The 15,336-nt window shown below is 40.9% G+C and overlaps 1 protein-coding gene and 1 long non-coding RNA gene across 5 annotated transcripts in view; one reads left to right on the top strand and one right to left on the bottom strand.

Annotated features, from left to right (window-relative positions):
- LOC117815678 (calpain-1 catalytic subunit-like) overlaps positions 1–15,134 on the top strand; it is a 29,926-nt gene extending 14,792 nt beyond the window's left edge. For all 3 annotated transcript variants that reach the window (XM_034687537.1, XM_034687536.1, XM_034687538.1), the window contains 20 exons: positions 350–419; positions 639–757; positions 850–983; positions 1,075–1,249; positions 3,359–3,433; positions 3,531–3,616; positions 5,412–5,486; positions 5,738–5,898; positions 6,584–6,750; positions 7,277–7,288; positions 7,422–7,630; positions 8,099–8,150; positions 8,295–8,363; positions 9,413–9,470; positions 10,277–10,338; positions 10,583–10,651; positions 10,792–10,870; positions 12,425–12,541; positions 13,134–13,186; positions 13,890–15,134. In XM_034687537.1, coding sequence (XP_034543428.1) covers positions 350–419; positions 639–757; positions 850–983; positions 1,075–1,249; positions 3,359–3,433; positions 3,531–3,616; positions 5,412–5,486; positions 5,738–5,898; positions 6,584–6,750; positions 7,277–7,288; positions 7,422–7,630; positions 8,099–8,150; positions 8,295–8,363; positions 9,413–9,470; positions 10,277–10,338; positions 10,583–10,651; positions 10,792–10,870; positions 12,425–12,541; positions 13,134–13,186; positions 13,890–13,916 — 1,869 coding nt within the window. In that variant the 3' untranslated portion in view covers positions 13,917–15,134. The remainder of the gene's footprint in view (positions 1–349; positions 420–638; positions 758–849; positions 984–1,074; positions 1,250–3,358; positions 3,434–3,530; positions 3,617–5,411; positions 5,487–5,737; positions 5,899–6,583; positions 6,751–7,276; positions 7,289–7,421; positions 7,631–8,098; positions 8,151–8,294; positions 8,364–9,412; positions 9,471–10,276; positions 10,339–10,582; positions 10,652–10,791; positions 10,871–12,424; positions 12,542–13,133; positions 13,187–13,889) is intronic.
- On the bottom strand, positions 5,375–8,461 carry LOC117815696. 2 transcript variants are annotated; one of them, XR_004631838.1, is made up of 5 exons: positions 7,959–8,402; positions 7,412–7,690; positions 6,610–6,739; positions 5,775–5,948; positions 5,375–5,461 (listed from the first exon to the last, which is right to left on the bottom strand). It is a non-coding gene; the product is annotated as an uncharacterized LOC117815696 (long non-coding RNA). The 2 variants fall into 2 exon arrangements; XR_004631837.1 differs by having other exon boundaries at positions 5,775–6,739; positions 7,959–8,461.
- Positions 15,135–15,336: the final 202 nt, after the last annotated feature.

Raw genomic sequence — 15,336 nt, 5'->3', positions numbered from 1 at the left:
AGACTCACAGTGTCCAGTTTTCTGTCTACTCCTTCTTATTGAGAAAAATAAGCATGTGAACGTGGTCAGGTGTCAGCCGGGAGCACAACCGGGTCAGAATCAGTCAGGCGGTGGAGAAAAAAGCGCTCGTGGAGACCTGTCACTCAGCTGCAGCCCCCAGCTGAACGTCTCCGCTGTGAGCAACACCTTCAGTCAGCTGATTCACATCCAAACATGCTTTAAACTTCAAACACCTCCCTGATAGCTGAACCAAATATGAGACCACATGATGTTTGTTCCACGTAATAGAAAATCATACTCCATTAATTGTTGACACACTCAATCCATCGTCTGTTATTCTCTCTTTCAGAAACTTGTCAACAATCCATTTTTTACGGTTGATGGCATATCCAGGTTTGACTTTGGTCAAGGCATGGTTGGTAAGATATCGACTTTATTGATTGTATTATTACCACTGAATGATTTCATTAAAGTAGGACTCTATTCTGATAAAGTTAACTTTGTTCTGTTAGAACAGTATCCTCAGAATATTCTTGAATCTCATGATATTATAACTTTGTTTTCTTTAATCCGGTCTTTATGCTTCATCGTACTTTGTTTGCACGTTTCTGAAAACCCAACCATTCGACTTTCACCAGGAAACTGCTGGCTCCTCGCATCCATCGGGGCGCTGACTTTCCAGCCTGCTATCTTTGAACAAATCGCTCCTCTTAACCAAAGTTTTGATGACGACTACTGCGGGCTGTTCCACTTCAGGGTAACCCAACAATCACTGAGATTTAAACTCTTCACACAGAGTCTGGTGGTGCTGTAACACGCCTCCTTTTCTCTCCTCTCTGATGAACTCAGTTCTGGAGATTTGGAAGATGGGTGGATGTTGTTATTGACGACAAGCTACCAACAATTGATGGCAGGCTGATCTTTGTTCACTCCAAAGACCCGACCGAGTTCTGGCCTGCTTTGCTTGAGAAGGCGTATGCAAAGTAAGGAACAGTATTTATTTCCTTCACATCACATGAAACACCTGAAACTCAGACTCATGATCTTTCCGCTCTTTAAAACGTCTCGTTTCAGAGTGTGTGGTTCTTATGACGACATGAGCGCTGGAACTCCCTCTGAGGCTCTGGTGGACTTCACTGGTGGTGTCCACATCTGTCTCCAGCTGTCAGAACCTCCTCCAAATCTGTGGGAGCTGATGTGCAGAGCCGGTCAGGCAAAGTCTCTGATGGGTTGTGGTACACATCAGGGGGTGAGTCCAAATGAATCACACAGAGCTGGTTCTGTTCATGTCAATGCACAGTGTGACTCTCGGGTCGGGCGTTAACGTGAAACATTAAAAGGTAAAACACGTGTGAGAGAAGTCTCAGTCCTGATGGAAGCAGGTAGCTGCAGTATCTCTGCTCATACCTGTAATGAACGGCTGGAGAAGTGTTGACGCTGATTCTCGAACATACGACAGATTCTGGCCTGATGGTCTTAGCTACATGCTGGTCTCCATGAACACCAGGTCAGTATTAGGCATCGTCCTGGTCCATTGGCAACATTAATGTCCTTAAAGAGAATCCTGTGGCTCTCCTCACAGTTCCACACACACCAAAGTTTCCTGTGAGGTTTGAATTGTTACGAGCCAAAACACAAGTCTGTGTCCATGTTGGAAAGTCCCCCAGCCTTAACTCACATCGACACACATGTCTGGTTCCATGTCGGAGTAACCCAGCACTAACTTTTAAATTCTGTGAACTTTTGATTCTTCTCATGAAAGTTACACAACACCTGATTGTTCCAGCTCAAGACCTGATACTGGTCTGATACCAAACCCTCCAGGAATAGTTCCAGCATGCCTGGCTATGGCTCAATAAGTCTGAGGCATGAACAGGTGCAGATTTCAACTATGTCTACTTTTCTGAGCAGTAAAAGAGAGGCGGGAAAGGCGATGACCTTCTCTGTTTTACTGTTCTTTCTATAGTTTTAACCTCTTTGTGTCCTCAGAGCTGCGTGTGTGTAATTACAGGTTTAACAACTCACCTGCCAGAGCTGGAATTTAGTTTGACAACATAATGAGAAGGGGGTTAAGGTCTTCTATGACAAACCCTGACAGTAGATATGATTACTAATATATGATTAGTAATCTATGATTACTGCTGCAAAGTACCAAAAAGCTTCAGGTTAGACCCAGTTCTTCCAAAGGTTTAATCTGGATTACAGAGATCTGAGAATAAAGAATCCACGTTTGAAACTTGAAACTCAAGGATCAAGTTATTCTTCTCGCTTTAATCCCAGTTTTTTTTGGATGAACCTGATCCAGACTTTTAAAGATTACCAAATCTGATTACTTGTCTTCAAAATGGGACTTCATACTCCTGATTGTGTCCATGCAGATTGAAAGTTAATATTTCAAAATGAACATTTAATCAGAATAGTGTAAAGACAACAGATCAAATGTGGAAACTGAAAACTGTTATTGTCTCATTAAAAAGATAAGCTCATGTTAAACTGGACGCTGAGTCATGTGTGACAGATTTACACGTTAGCAGTAAAGTTTTATGCTTCATGCTAACAGCAGCAGTCACACGCACACAGGCCGACATGTCAGCAGTGATGACGATGGTTCAGATTCACTTCAGGTTTTTATTGCAACATAAAACAATAAATAAAAACAAAAATGTAGTTTTATGGTTCCAGTTAATCTTGGCGCCTGCGGTCATTGACGGTATGCGCCGTGATCCGTCCTCTCTCCTCTGCGCCCTCGACACCTGTGGAGGCCACAGACGAAGTTAAGAGACAAACAGAACTTTCCCCTGTCATGAAAGTATTATTTGCAGGAAAGCTCTGAGCCTGCAAAGGACTTGCTCATGAGGGTCAGCTGGACTCTGTGGGGACTGCAGTCTACTTCTTACACTTCACCGACAACAGAGAGTTATTAAGAGCTATGCCAGATAGGTCTTTGTTTCGTATATGCGCTGTCCATGTGTGCATCCCTCTCTCACTTAGATATAGGTTGTAAGCCTATCGCAGCATAACTAAGAGCTGGTCCAAGCCTGATCCAGCTCTAACTATAAGCTTTATCAAAAAGGAAATTTTGAAGCCTACTCTTAAAAGAAGAGAGGGTGTCTGCCTCCCGGACCCTGAATGGTAGATGATTCCAAAGTTGAGGGGCCTGGTAACTGAAGGTTCTACCTCCCATACTACTTTTAGAGACTTTAGGTACGATGAGCAGGCCTGCACTCTTCTTGACTGTTTATAAAATCTGCTGTCTCCAAACCATGAGGACATTGGTGAATAAATGTAAATACTGTTTCTGTAAACTTGTGGTGGAGGATTTTTCAAAATATGAATTTATACTGTCTGAATCTCGTAGGAGACGTCTGCAAACACTGTCCTACAGAATGGACTGGTCCAAGGTCACGCCTATGCTGTCACTGGCGTGAAGCAGGTGAAGAACTACATTACTTTTTAAAGGCATTGCAGCACATGTTATACAATAACTCATTCAATGTCATAACTTATATTCTCTGATGTTTGATGGTCAGGTGATTAGCCAAGGGAAACCTGTGAGACTGGTGCGCTTGTGGAATCCCTGGGGTCAAGGAGAATGGAAAGGAGACTGGAGTGATCGGTAAGAACCACCGACAAATGACTTTCACTGACGCTGGTTAGCACAGCAGCAGGCTGTCTACGGCAGAGAACCTACGAGACAAGGGAGCTCAGGGACTCCAGAAAGGTCTATGGTTAGTAACTTTAATGGGACAGGAAGAGTTAAAGTAAGAGACAGGCAGAGAGAGGAGAGAGAGGGAAAGACAGGATCCCAGTGTGTCAGTCTAAGCCTATAGCAGCATAACTAAGAGCTGGTCTAAGCCTGATCCAGCTCTAACTATAAGCTTTATCAAAAAGGAAAGTTTGAAGCCTACTCTTAAAAGTAGAGAGGGTGTCTGCTTCCCGGACCCTGACTGTAGATGATTCCAAAGGAGAGGGGTCTGATAACTAAAGGTTCTACCTCCCATACTATTTGTAACGCGTGGTAAACCTCTGCCCGAGGATCTCTATGTACACGTTGGCTCTTATGGTGATTAAATAGTGATTACACTGAACATACAGACACACTGAAGGAGAGTTGAAACAGATTATATAAGAAGACAAAGTCTGATGTTAACTGGTGAGGTCTGGACCCTCTTTCATTTAAACTGGCAGGGTTAGGACTTTGGGTCAGTTGTAGGCAATCATATATATTAATGGATGTAGGAACAGTATAAACCTGAGCAATGACCTTGTTTTTCACTGTAGATAAATAAACAATAACTAACATGTTTTCTTACCCTATTAGAAACATCACTGTCCTTAGAGCAGATGATGTCTCCACCGTGCTTGTATCTGAAGCTATCGTCCGTTCGCTGCTTGTCGTTCTTCAGTTTGTCTTTAAATATATTTGTGTGCTTCAAGCCTGACCTCAGGAGTTATACTGCGTGTCTTCTTTGTGTTTTTTAAGCCAGCGCAGACATGACTCAGCATGTTTAATCAGACCTTTGTCCCTCTTACTGAATCAAAGTCTCTGGTTTTGGCTGTTTTCATACTTCCAGCTTGTTGACAGGAAATCTCAACATGCTGTAGACGTACCGTTTCACAATCGGGAGCCAGTCCTTTGATTTTCAGCTAACTTATGGCCCTTTTCCACCGGCCCGTCTTAGCCCTGCTCTACTCGACTTGACTCGACTCTACTCGGTTTGTGTTGTGTTTCCACTGGCGCAGTACCTCGTGTCAGATACCAGCTTTTTGTACCTGCTCTGCTCTGGTTCCAAGCGAGCTGAGCCGATACTAAAAGGTGACGTCACCGGACTGCCGGCCACTGATTGGTCAGAGAATGTCGTCACCGAAGAGACATGAGCACGACGCCCAACACAGGAATCAAACACCACCATTTTTAAATAAACGACATCAGTACTCTTTTGCTTTCCTCTCTCGCTTTCTCTCTCCTCCATTGTTTGTGATTGTTGTGTCGCGTTCAAAATTACGTTTACGCAGTATCGCGCAGCTGTGTTTATGATGACCCCACCCACCGTGAGTCGGTACTCAGGGTGGTGGAAAAGAAACCCAAACCGAGCCGAGTTGAGTTGAGTAGGGCTGGAACTGTGTAGTGGAAAAGGGCCATTAGTCCTGTTCATTCATTTTCATATGGTAGTAGAAATCTGGAGGTTTGTCCAAGCTTTCTGTTATAAAGGGGGCCTCTTCGATTTGATAAGAACTTTAACAAATTAGAGTCGGCCATATAACACAACCTGTATCATGCAGACATGAGTGGAAGGTGTCTCATACATCTTTAAGCCCATGTACCATGTTTGACCTGTCTAACTTTGTGTGACTTGTTATAATAAGAGAATCCTCTTTCCTCTCTCTTCACCGGTTGTTCTTCTCTGAAGCTCCTCTTTGTGGCAAACCATCAGCCCTCAGGATCGGCAACAGTGCCTCTCTGTGGATGATGATGGAGAGTTTTGGTAAGCATGTTGAATGAACAAAACAAAATAATAACCAAAACATCAGTACAGTGAAAATGTGCAGTTAGAGCTTTACACTACGATCAGGACAGAACAGATGTTTAATAGAAGGAGTTTACATCAAATACAGCAGCAGCAGCAGCAGCGAAGGAAGTTTGAAATGAAACTTGGGTTTCATTCAGTAAACCCTCAAATGAAGTCGAGTCTGATTATGAAACGACACAATCTAAATTTATCCCTGATGTCAACAGGATGACTCTGGAAGACTTCTGCAGGTTCTACTCTGACCTCGACATCTGCTGCAAGTGTCCGGACTTCCTGGACGCAAGCTCTTCATGCCACTGGAAGACGTCCGTTTATGAAGGACGATGGGTCGCAGGAACCACCGCGGGAGGATGCTTGAATAATCCCGGTACCTCCAGGACTCCTTGATTCACCCACAAATGTCTCTAACGGTGTTGACTGTAAAAAGAAACATCTCTATAATTTAAGAGTTCTGAAGTGTCCCTCTGTGTGAGCGCTCTCACACTGTGCCTTCTCTCCTCTCTGCTCTTTAAACTCTTGTGTTATTTATTTATTTATTTACACTTTAGAAGTCGGCAAAATCCAAAGAAAGACCAACATTTGGTGTCTTAATCCAGGAAACAAATGAGTGGAAAGAAATGTTCTTTGTGATCTTGACTTTTGGATGTGTTTTTAATTAAAAGCTGCTCTGCTGCACAGTGTGATGAAACCCTGACTCAGAGAGAGGAGGCAGCTTCAGAGAGCTTACTCTGTCACACACAAGTATTATTATTATTATCTTAAAGAGTGAGATGTCCTCTCAGTGTCAGCGAGGTGCTCAGTTATTCTGAGATAATCCCTTTACTCACTGACGTCCACCGACCCTTTCTTAATACCACAGCATCTGCACTTTTCAGACAGTTCAGGTCCGGTGTGCTCAGATGTTTTGTTCCCCCTGATGGTAAGGCCGGTATGACCGGTCAGAACATGCCAACCTGAGGACACCCCTCAGACCTATTGATCAATACTTTTACATGGAATCTGTTGTCACGTTGTAGCCTGCTTCTCACTGTACTTCCTCTCTAACCGGTCAGCGAGCTTCTGGACCAATCCACAGTACCGGGTGAAGGTTGAGAAGGTAGCTGGTGGATGCTCTAAGACACAGGGTGAGGACAGCATGCTGGTGTCTCTCATGCAGAAGCCCGACAAGAGAAACAGACGCCTGGTTGAAAACCTCCACATTGGATTTTCTATATTTGAGGTAAGGAAAAAAGTAATAATAATAAATAAATAAATTATTATCAATAATAATAATAATAATAATAATAATAATAATAATAATAATGATAATAATAACAGCAATGTAAATATGTATGATATTATTACTATTAATAATAATGATATTGTTAAAAAACATAAATGTTATCGTTATTATTAAAATAGATAATAATATTATTATTATTACTAGTAATAATACAATTTATATAATGAGTAATTTAAATAGCAATGATAATTATAATAAATAAATAAATAAATAAATAAATAAATAAATAATAGCATTGATGAAATAGCTTAATTGATGAAAAAACAAAGACAGAGGTAGCCTGTCTAAGTCTGCTGTGCTAAGTATTCACTGTATTTACATTAAAACAAATATATTCCTTTGATCACTTTATGAAATTCCATGATTTTTATTTGCTTTAAACTGTATGCATGTTTCATATTGGCATATAACTGAAACTCTCCCTTCTGTTTTCTGATCCATTATTCCTCCTTTTTCTTCGTAGGTGATGGATGAAGTAAGTCACATTTTAAGCACAATCCTTACAGGCAGTATACGAGCTACACAATATATGAGCTACGCAGTGTAGAACTTAAAGAAACGGACATGGCCTGCACAGACGTCACTTATCTATATGTACCGTGTTACAGAATGAAGCCCACGACGGGAAGTTCCCGGCCTCTTTCTTCAGCAGAAACAAAGCTGTGGCAGGATCCAAAAAATACATGAACGGGCGCGAGGTGATGGAGTTAGTGGCTCTGGAGCCAGGTGAATACCTGATCGTCCCATCCACCTTCAGTCCCAATGAGACCGCATCCTTCCTCCTGACCATCATCTCCAAAGCCGAGACCCACGTCCAGTAAGTCACTGACTACTTCCTGGTCAGCCTTCAAAGGTTGATTTTTCCTCTTTTTCTTTTCTAAAGGAGCAGTTATGTTTTATCATGGAGTTATACTCAGGTGTCAAACATGTTCATTGGAATTGTTTTAATTAATAAAATAATGATGTTAAAAGTTTATTATAAGAGGAAGTCAAAACATTGATGAGAGTCAAATCCGTAAGAGACAAAGTCTTCACTTTACTCTCACAGATATGACCCTCCACCCTGTAATATTTAGTTTTTATATATTCATATTTTATATTATTGACTTTATAACTTTCCATCTCATCATATAATATAAGCTTACCTCATAATAGGATTCACTTCCTCATAAGTATGGCTCTTGATTGCCTTAGTCTTCTCTGGGTCATTGTAATGCCGTTATCTCCATCACGAGACAAGCCGCTGATCGTGTGGTGTCATTATTTGTTTTCTCTTTCTCCTCAGTGAAAATTCAGGAGGCCACAACCACGAACATATGGAAAAGATGGTAACAGAGGTGTGCGAGTATTTCAAGCATCTGATTGATGATTATTAGCGTTGCTGTTGTTTCACATTATTCACCGTTTAGAGAACATCTATAGATCATGACGCCTGTGACCCTGGTTAACCTGTTAATCTGAGAGCTCTCCGTCTTTTGCAGCCCACTCCGGTCCAAAACAGCGCAGATGATGAAAAAAAGAGAACCTTGTTCCGTCAGTTCTCCGACAAGGTCAGCTTCCTGTCTTTCTGCTTAGCTGATTCTGTGCCTTCGTGCCAGGCCAGCGTGCTGATGTGAATCATTCCTTTAACTGAGGAGTTATTTGGTCTGAATGTCGAGCTGTGACGTGAGGTTACCGATCTTTGGGTCAGACTTGAAATAGTTCTCCCAGCATACTTTTATACTATGTGGAGCCACTTGTAAAGTTGTTCACACTGAAAATAACAGCAATAATTCTCCACATTTGGCTCTAAAATATCTTAAAAATGTAGTATACATTTTAAAATCTTTTTTAAATCACATTTAGAGGAAGATTTGTGATATTTGTGAATATTTTGTCTCAAAGTAAAAATCACTGCAAAATCAAATGTTAAACATAAGTGTTAAATGTTGCTCTACGATCCTACATATTTAACTAATATGCAAATTAGGAGGAGATACCAAAATAAAAGCCTCATAAAGCAATACAGATATTCCAACAATAGTCTGTCAGTACTTGTGGAAACACTTAAAGGCCTCCAAAACTTCCTTTTTAGCATTTTCTGCTAAATCAGTGCACATTATATTTGGCAGTTAGTCCGGCTACTAACCTGTAGGAGTCAGCACTGACAGACAGTCGGGATATCTGTCCCGCTTTATGCAGCTTTTATTTTGGTATTTCAACTGGGCGGCAGTGTGAAATTGCACATTAGTTAAATATCTAGGATCGCTGAGCAACATTTAACATTTAGATTTAACATTTACATTTAAAATGTATATTTATAGATATTATTACTTATATGTATATCAAGTATTTAGATGTAATAGTGATTTTAACTTAAATATATTTGTCACAACAAAAAAAAAGTGAAAAGATCACAAATATTGCTCTAAATGTGATTGAAAAAAGTGACTTTTTTTCCCATTTTTCTGACGTTTTGGAGCTAAATGTGGAGAAATGTTGCTGTTATTTCAAGTGTGCACAACTTTACAAACGCACCCCATATTATGTACCCTCAACATGAAGGTAACCATGAGTCGAATAACCAGCTGAATAAGTCTTGTTCTCGTGTCTCTTACAGTATGAAGAGGTGGATGCTGAGCAGCTCCAGAGAGTTCTGAATGACAATCTCCTGAAAGGTTTGTACTGTTGAACCTGCAGGCTATGAGCCGGAATAAGCCTCATCCTAATCAGAGGTGCAGTGCTGGAGGTGAAGGCCAAACATAGTGTCAAGTCAAGTCAAGTCAAGTCAAGCTTTATTTATAAAGCACATTTAAAACAACCTCAGTTGACCAAAGTGCTGTACAGATATTAAAATACAATATAATCATACACAATATAACAATAAATAAAAACAATGAAAGAATAGTAAGAGCTCAATTTAGGAAATAAAAGAGTAAAAAAGTAAAAAGCCAATGATTCTTGTTTAGCTGGGACTGAACGCTAAGGAGAAAAGATGGGTTTTCAGGAGTGTTTTAAAGTGCTCAACAGACTGTGCAGCTCTAACCTGGAAAGGTAGACTGTTCCACAGCTTTGGGAAGTACTGTGTGAGGCTTTACAAGGTCTGATAAATAAGACCATTTAAACACTTCAAAACAATTAATCAAACCTTGAACTGGATTCTAAAGTTCACAGGCAACCAGATGCAAGGACAGGACTGATGTGATCCCGCCGTTTCTTTCAAGTCAGCAGGCGGGCGGCTGCATTTTGGACGACCTGTAGACGGCGCAATGCTGACTGGTCGAGACCAACAAACAAAGAGTTACAATAATCTAAGCGTGATGTAACAAAGGTGTGAATAACTCTCGAAATTGTTTCTGGGAAGATAACTTTTGCTAATAGTCTCAGCTGAAAGAAGCTTGTTTTAACAATAGAGCTTATCTGCTTGTCAAACTTAAAGTCACTGTGTCACACAATAGTGTTACATTTCTCTGTCGTCATTCAGGAGACTTGAAAACTGGAGGCTTCAGCATTGAATCCTGTCGCAGCATGGTTGCTCTGTTTGATGTATCCTTTTATTTGGTTTTAATGCTGACTTGTAGAAATGTTTTGCTCTCTTCTTTCCTCCATCTGTCATTTCCAAGAGGAGGAATTTTCCCCCCTTTATGTGATTACGTAAAACATGTAACAGGTAGACGTGCCGCAGCCTGCCTGACCTTTTGTTGATTTCTCTCTCGTGGGAAAGATTTAAAGGTCAGATACTATGTGGCGTGACATGTGCAGCTTACAATCCTTAATGAAGGTTACAAAGACGTCAATCACTGGAAAACTGAATGGAGAGGAATTTGTTCGTTTGTGGAAGAAGATCATCACATACAAGGTAAAACAAACAAAGGCGGTATAAAAGGTGTTTCAATAAAACAAAGTTCACTGAAGGATGAGAACCCTGATGAAAGATCATCATGGTGTTTTTTTAGGACCATGGTTTGTGTATTCAACATCTGTTTTCTTTTAAACCAGGACATTTTCTACCGAACCGATGTGTCCCAAACAGGAACCCTCTCACTGAGCGAGCTTCGGAATGCTCTCATGGCGTCAGGTAGATGACCAACCCTTTCTGTTGTCTGCTCCTGACCTCATCTGAGGCAAAGTGGGAAATTATTTATGTGAAAGAGTCAAATGCTAAGAAGAGGAAACAGAATAGTTTGTCAAGAAAATCTTTCTGAGCAGGGATGTGTGTGGAGGGCGGTATGAGCTTCTCCTGAAATCTGATTGGCCCTCCCTTGTGCCGTATAGCTAGGCCTCTTAGATTGGAGGAGGTCAGTTTGACTTCCCTCACTGAGCATCCTTCTATATGATCAAGGTAATTAGTAGATGATCTGCCACAGGATGAGTAAATTTAAAGGGATAGGTCTTTTTTAGGTAGTGTTGTATGAGGTAGATGTAATAGTGAGTGCGTCACTCACAGTGGATCCTGATCAGCTTGGCCCCTTTGATGAGAAACCAACCAGAGAACCAGAACAGAGGCTAGACCACCAACCTCTGCAGACGAGTCTTACCTCATGGTTTAACTGATTTTAAAAAAACTCTGACCCAAACACGAGCGTCATGTACGCTTTATTCTGAGCTCCTGAAGACACTCTTCAATTCAGTCTAACTTCTGAAAAGTGAAGAAAGTGTTTAAAACAGCGTCATCCAGTGAGGCTGAACTCTGAATGGTGAGTGACGCTGGTATCCTCTGATTCAGAAAGGTCCTGAAGTCCTGTTGGTACCAAGTCCTGACAGCAGGAGCTCTCTGGGTTCATGGGTTCACAGTGTACACACCTGCTCCACCAGTTAACTCCGGATCTCGGTCCGTTGAGTCTCTTCTTCCTCTGTAGACTCCCGTTCATGAAAGTGTCCTCATGTGTCCTCAGTAATCGGCACATCATAGTCTCGGTCAGAGTCACCCAGTTTTTAGTCTGGTTGTATTTTTTTCACTTTTGAAGCTGCAGAGATGAACAGCTGTTCAGAGCACTGCAGAAACACGAGTGAGCACTCTGTTAACATCAGCTAAGGTGTATGGTAGAGCTGACACCGTCCGCAGAGGTTGGTAGCCTTCCCTGCTCTGTGGCTGCTTTCTTAACCAAAGGGGTCGGAGCCAACCAGCATCTCCTGTGGTTGATCCACTTAGTGTTGTTAAGTACATCATACAGCCACCTCAAAACCTGAACCACTCCTTTAAGGGCCACTAAATAAGGAGGCCCCCCATGGCTATGGTAGTATCATCCCTTTGAGTAGTGGTAGCAGGGATTTCTTAAGTTGGTCATTCCAACTGAGACAAGTTCCCTCGGGACTTTGTTGGTAATGGTCATCTAAGAAAAGCCCTGCGCTGGATGGATGGATGGATGGATGGATGGATGGATGGATGGATAGATAGATAGAGAGATAGATAGATAGATAGATAGATAGATAGATAGATAGATAGATAGATAGATAGATAGATAGATAGATAGATAGATAGATAGATAGATACTCTGTCATTGTATCAAAACAATTCAACAAAGCTTTGTTGGTATTAGATGGTATTGAAGTCGTGCCTCACAGGATGGATCATGTGTGGAGGTCAGAAGTCAAGGTGTAATGAACTCCACTCTGATCTTCTGACCCACAGGAAAGAACATCAGCGATGATATGCTGAACCTGATGGCTCTGCGTTACGGCTCCTCCTCTGGACAGATGACGCTGGAGAACTTCATCAGTCTCATCCTTCGATTCGACTGCATGTATCGTAAGTCATTTAAAAAACGGGTGTGAGCAGAAAACAGTGCATTCTTTTATTTTAAAAGTCTTGTAAAATGTATTCTTATTCAGCCTGTTCAGTTATCAAATCTGGTCTCTGATCATTGTTTTTAAAACTAGGTGATATTCTACAACAGGACCAGGGTTGTTGCAGTAAAATAATAAAGGCTTACTGTAATGACATGAAGTCCTAAGAGTTTAAAGTTGTGGTATTGTGGGAATAAAGTCGAAACATCACAAGAATACAGAAGAAATATCACGAGAACAAGTCAGGATATTTGAGAATAAGTTGTATTGTTGCTAACACATGCAGCTTAGATTGTTTGTATATAATATACCTGCTGATAGCATGTAGCACTGATGACACTGATGTAATGTGTTGGTTAATAATAAAAGTCCATCAGCTTATGTAATAAAAACATGCACCATCGTGAACTCCTTCAACACAGAAAACTTCTTAAATAACGTGACTCACAAATATGACCTTCCCCTGTTTACCGTTACACTTAATAATTCTTTGTTTTTACATTTTATTTATTTTTGTTCTTTGCCATGATAACCTTTAATGCCCTTCTCAACAGAAATCTTCAGCCAGTTGTCGGACAGGACGGCTCTGACTCTGCGTCAAAAAGAGGTAATCAAATATTTTCTAAGCTGATATTTTTTGTATTTATATATTTTGTTGGAATCTTATGAATTACCAGGGGTCAACACGGTGCCATTACTGCAGCGATGTCTCTATAACATCAGCATGTTTTAATGCAAGCTGTCATAGAAAGTGAATGTTTGTCTACTTTCCCCATCACCCTCTCTGTAACTGTACTGTACTCCTAAAGGACATCAGGGACACCCAGTGACAAACGGTTCCTTAATTCAGTATCCCCTGTGATTCCCTGTGGTTGTATGAGAACTGGCTGCACAGAGGATACTCCTCAGAAGAGGCGCTCTTAGTGATTTCGTTTCCTGGTGACTTGTACATAACACTTTGTTGTTCCTCTCCATGAAATAAAAAAATAGTCCCAAATGTAACGCGGCTCTGCTAATTAGCAAGCTAATCAAGTGAAATGTATTTAGGCTGCTGTTACTAATGACCGATATGCGAAATCTAAATAATGTTAGGTTAGCCTTATCAGATACTCTGCTGTCTGACATCGTTAATCTAACTTTATATGCTGCTGTAACATTCATTAATGGCAGCTACGCAAGAAGGGGCCACACAAATTGCGCTGGAAAAATGCTGGATTTGTCTTTAGAAATAGGAGCAGATAAAAAAATATCTAATTTGCATTTGTACTCCGACAAAGAAGCATGTTTGTAATGTCTTCTTTGACTTTCAGTGGCTGTACCTGACCATGTACACCTAGCCTGACAGAGGATGATCAGCAGGATGCTTTTGGGGTAAACCCACAGATGATGTGAAAACAAAATAATGAGAAATTCTTCTTCTGCAAATGAGCTGTCACTCTGTCTGAAACTACAGAGCAGTTATTCATATTTTGGGTTTGGGGTGTGTTTGGGGTGTGTGTCCATGTCTCGTGTCTCTTTCTTTATGCATGCAAAATGTAGTTGAACCACTGGCTGGAACATGTAGAGTGCAGCTGTCATAGTGTAATTAAATTGAATCTGCTACACTAACAAAATCATAATGTAGGACTGTGTCTGATCAGGATGTGTTCACCATCTATGTTGTTGAAGAGAACATGTGGGTCTCTCTGCTGCCCTTTACACCTGGCATCAACATGTGGTGTCAGTGACCGGATCACACGAGGGCAGCCTGATCTACGGGTGTAAACACATCTTGGTGGTTCTGATTTAGATCTGATCACTCAGGCCACATATGGAAGTGGTCTTGGGGGGATTGTCCATAGGGTCAAGTGACATCCTCAACAATATTCCCCAAGAGGAGAGGACGCCTTCATAAGTTCAGACTAATTAGCACACCAATGTCAACAATGTCCTCCATGAAGCAACAACAACCCTGTTGTCCTATCATGTTCACTGGAGACACATGTTAATGTAAAGTGTGAAGGCTTGCACTCAGTGCTGCCCTCTGGTGTTGTGATCATTAAAAGCACGTTAGTACCAGGTAGGAAGGAGGGCTCTGATGCTTCATTGCTCCTGTTTGGGTTATAGAATTTCATTTGTCTGTTATGTTGTTGGATAGATCATATACCTAGATCAGTTTACCTATGGGCTCCAGGGGATGAAGGGTACCAAGTTGTTGTTTTGTTGTTTTTTTACTTACCTTAAAGACTGAACAGAATAAATGCTCAATCAAACTCCATATCAGATACATTTTCTGTGCTTTGTTTATTCATCTTTGTGCTCTCGTTGTTCTTTATTTGAACGATATAGAGTATTTACTATAAGACACCTTCCATGTAACATCTGGGTTATAATACTGATGTCTGAGCTGTAACTTCTATCCAACAGGCGGGATCAATCTAATGCAGGTGTTTTATTCACTCTCTGACCCTCTACACAATGCTTCAGTTGTTTGTTAGCTGAATACAAATTTGATTAGCAATTCTTTCCTTCACTGAGAATTTTGTGTAATATTTTTAAAGCCTTTACAAACTCTATTCATTGTTTGTTTGATGTTTTTGTGTAGTTGTTGTTCTGTCCTTTGTTTATATTTCTGGTTGTATTATTAGCTCAGAATGCTGCAAGAGCCCCGTAATAATCCAAAGGTTCCTAAATATTTCTTCATTTGTAAAGTTCCTCTCAATTTTCAGTCTAAATGGGACTAAAATCTAAAAAGTTTGATATTTTAATGGTTTCTGA

The sequence above is a fragment of the Notolabrus celidotus genome, chromosome 7 (genome assembly GCF_009762535.1).
Source record: "Notolabrus celidotus isolate fNotCel1 chromosome 7, fNotCel1.pri, whole genome shotgun sequence".
NCBI lineage: Eukaryota > Metazoa > Chordata > Actinopteri > Labriformes > Labridae > Notolabrus > Notolabrus celidotus.
Note: the sequence above shows the minus strand (reverse complement) of the source record. Positions and strands in the feature narration are given on the sequence as shown.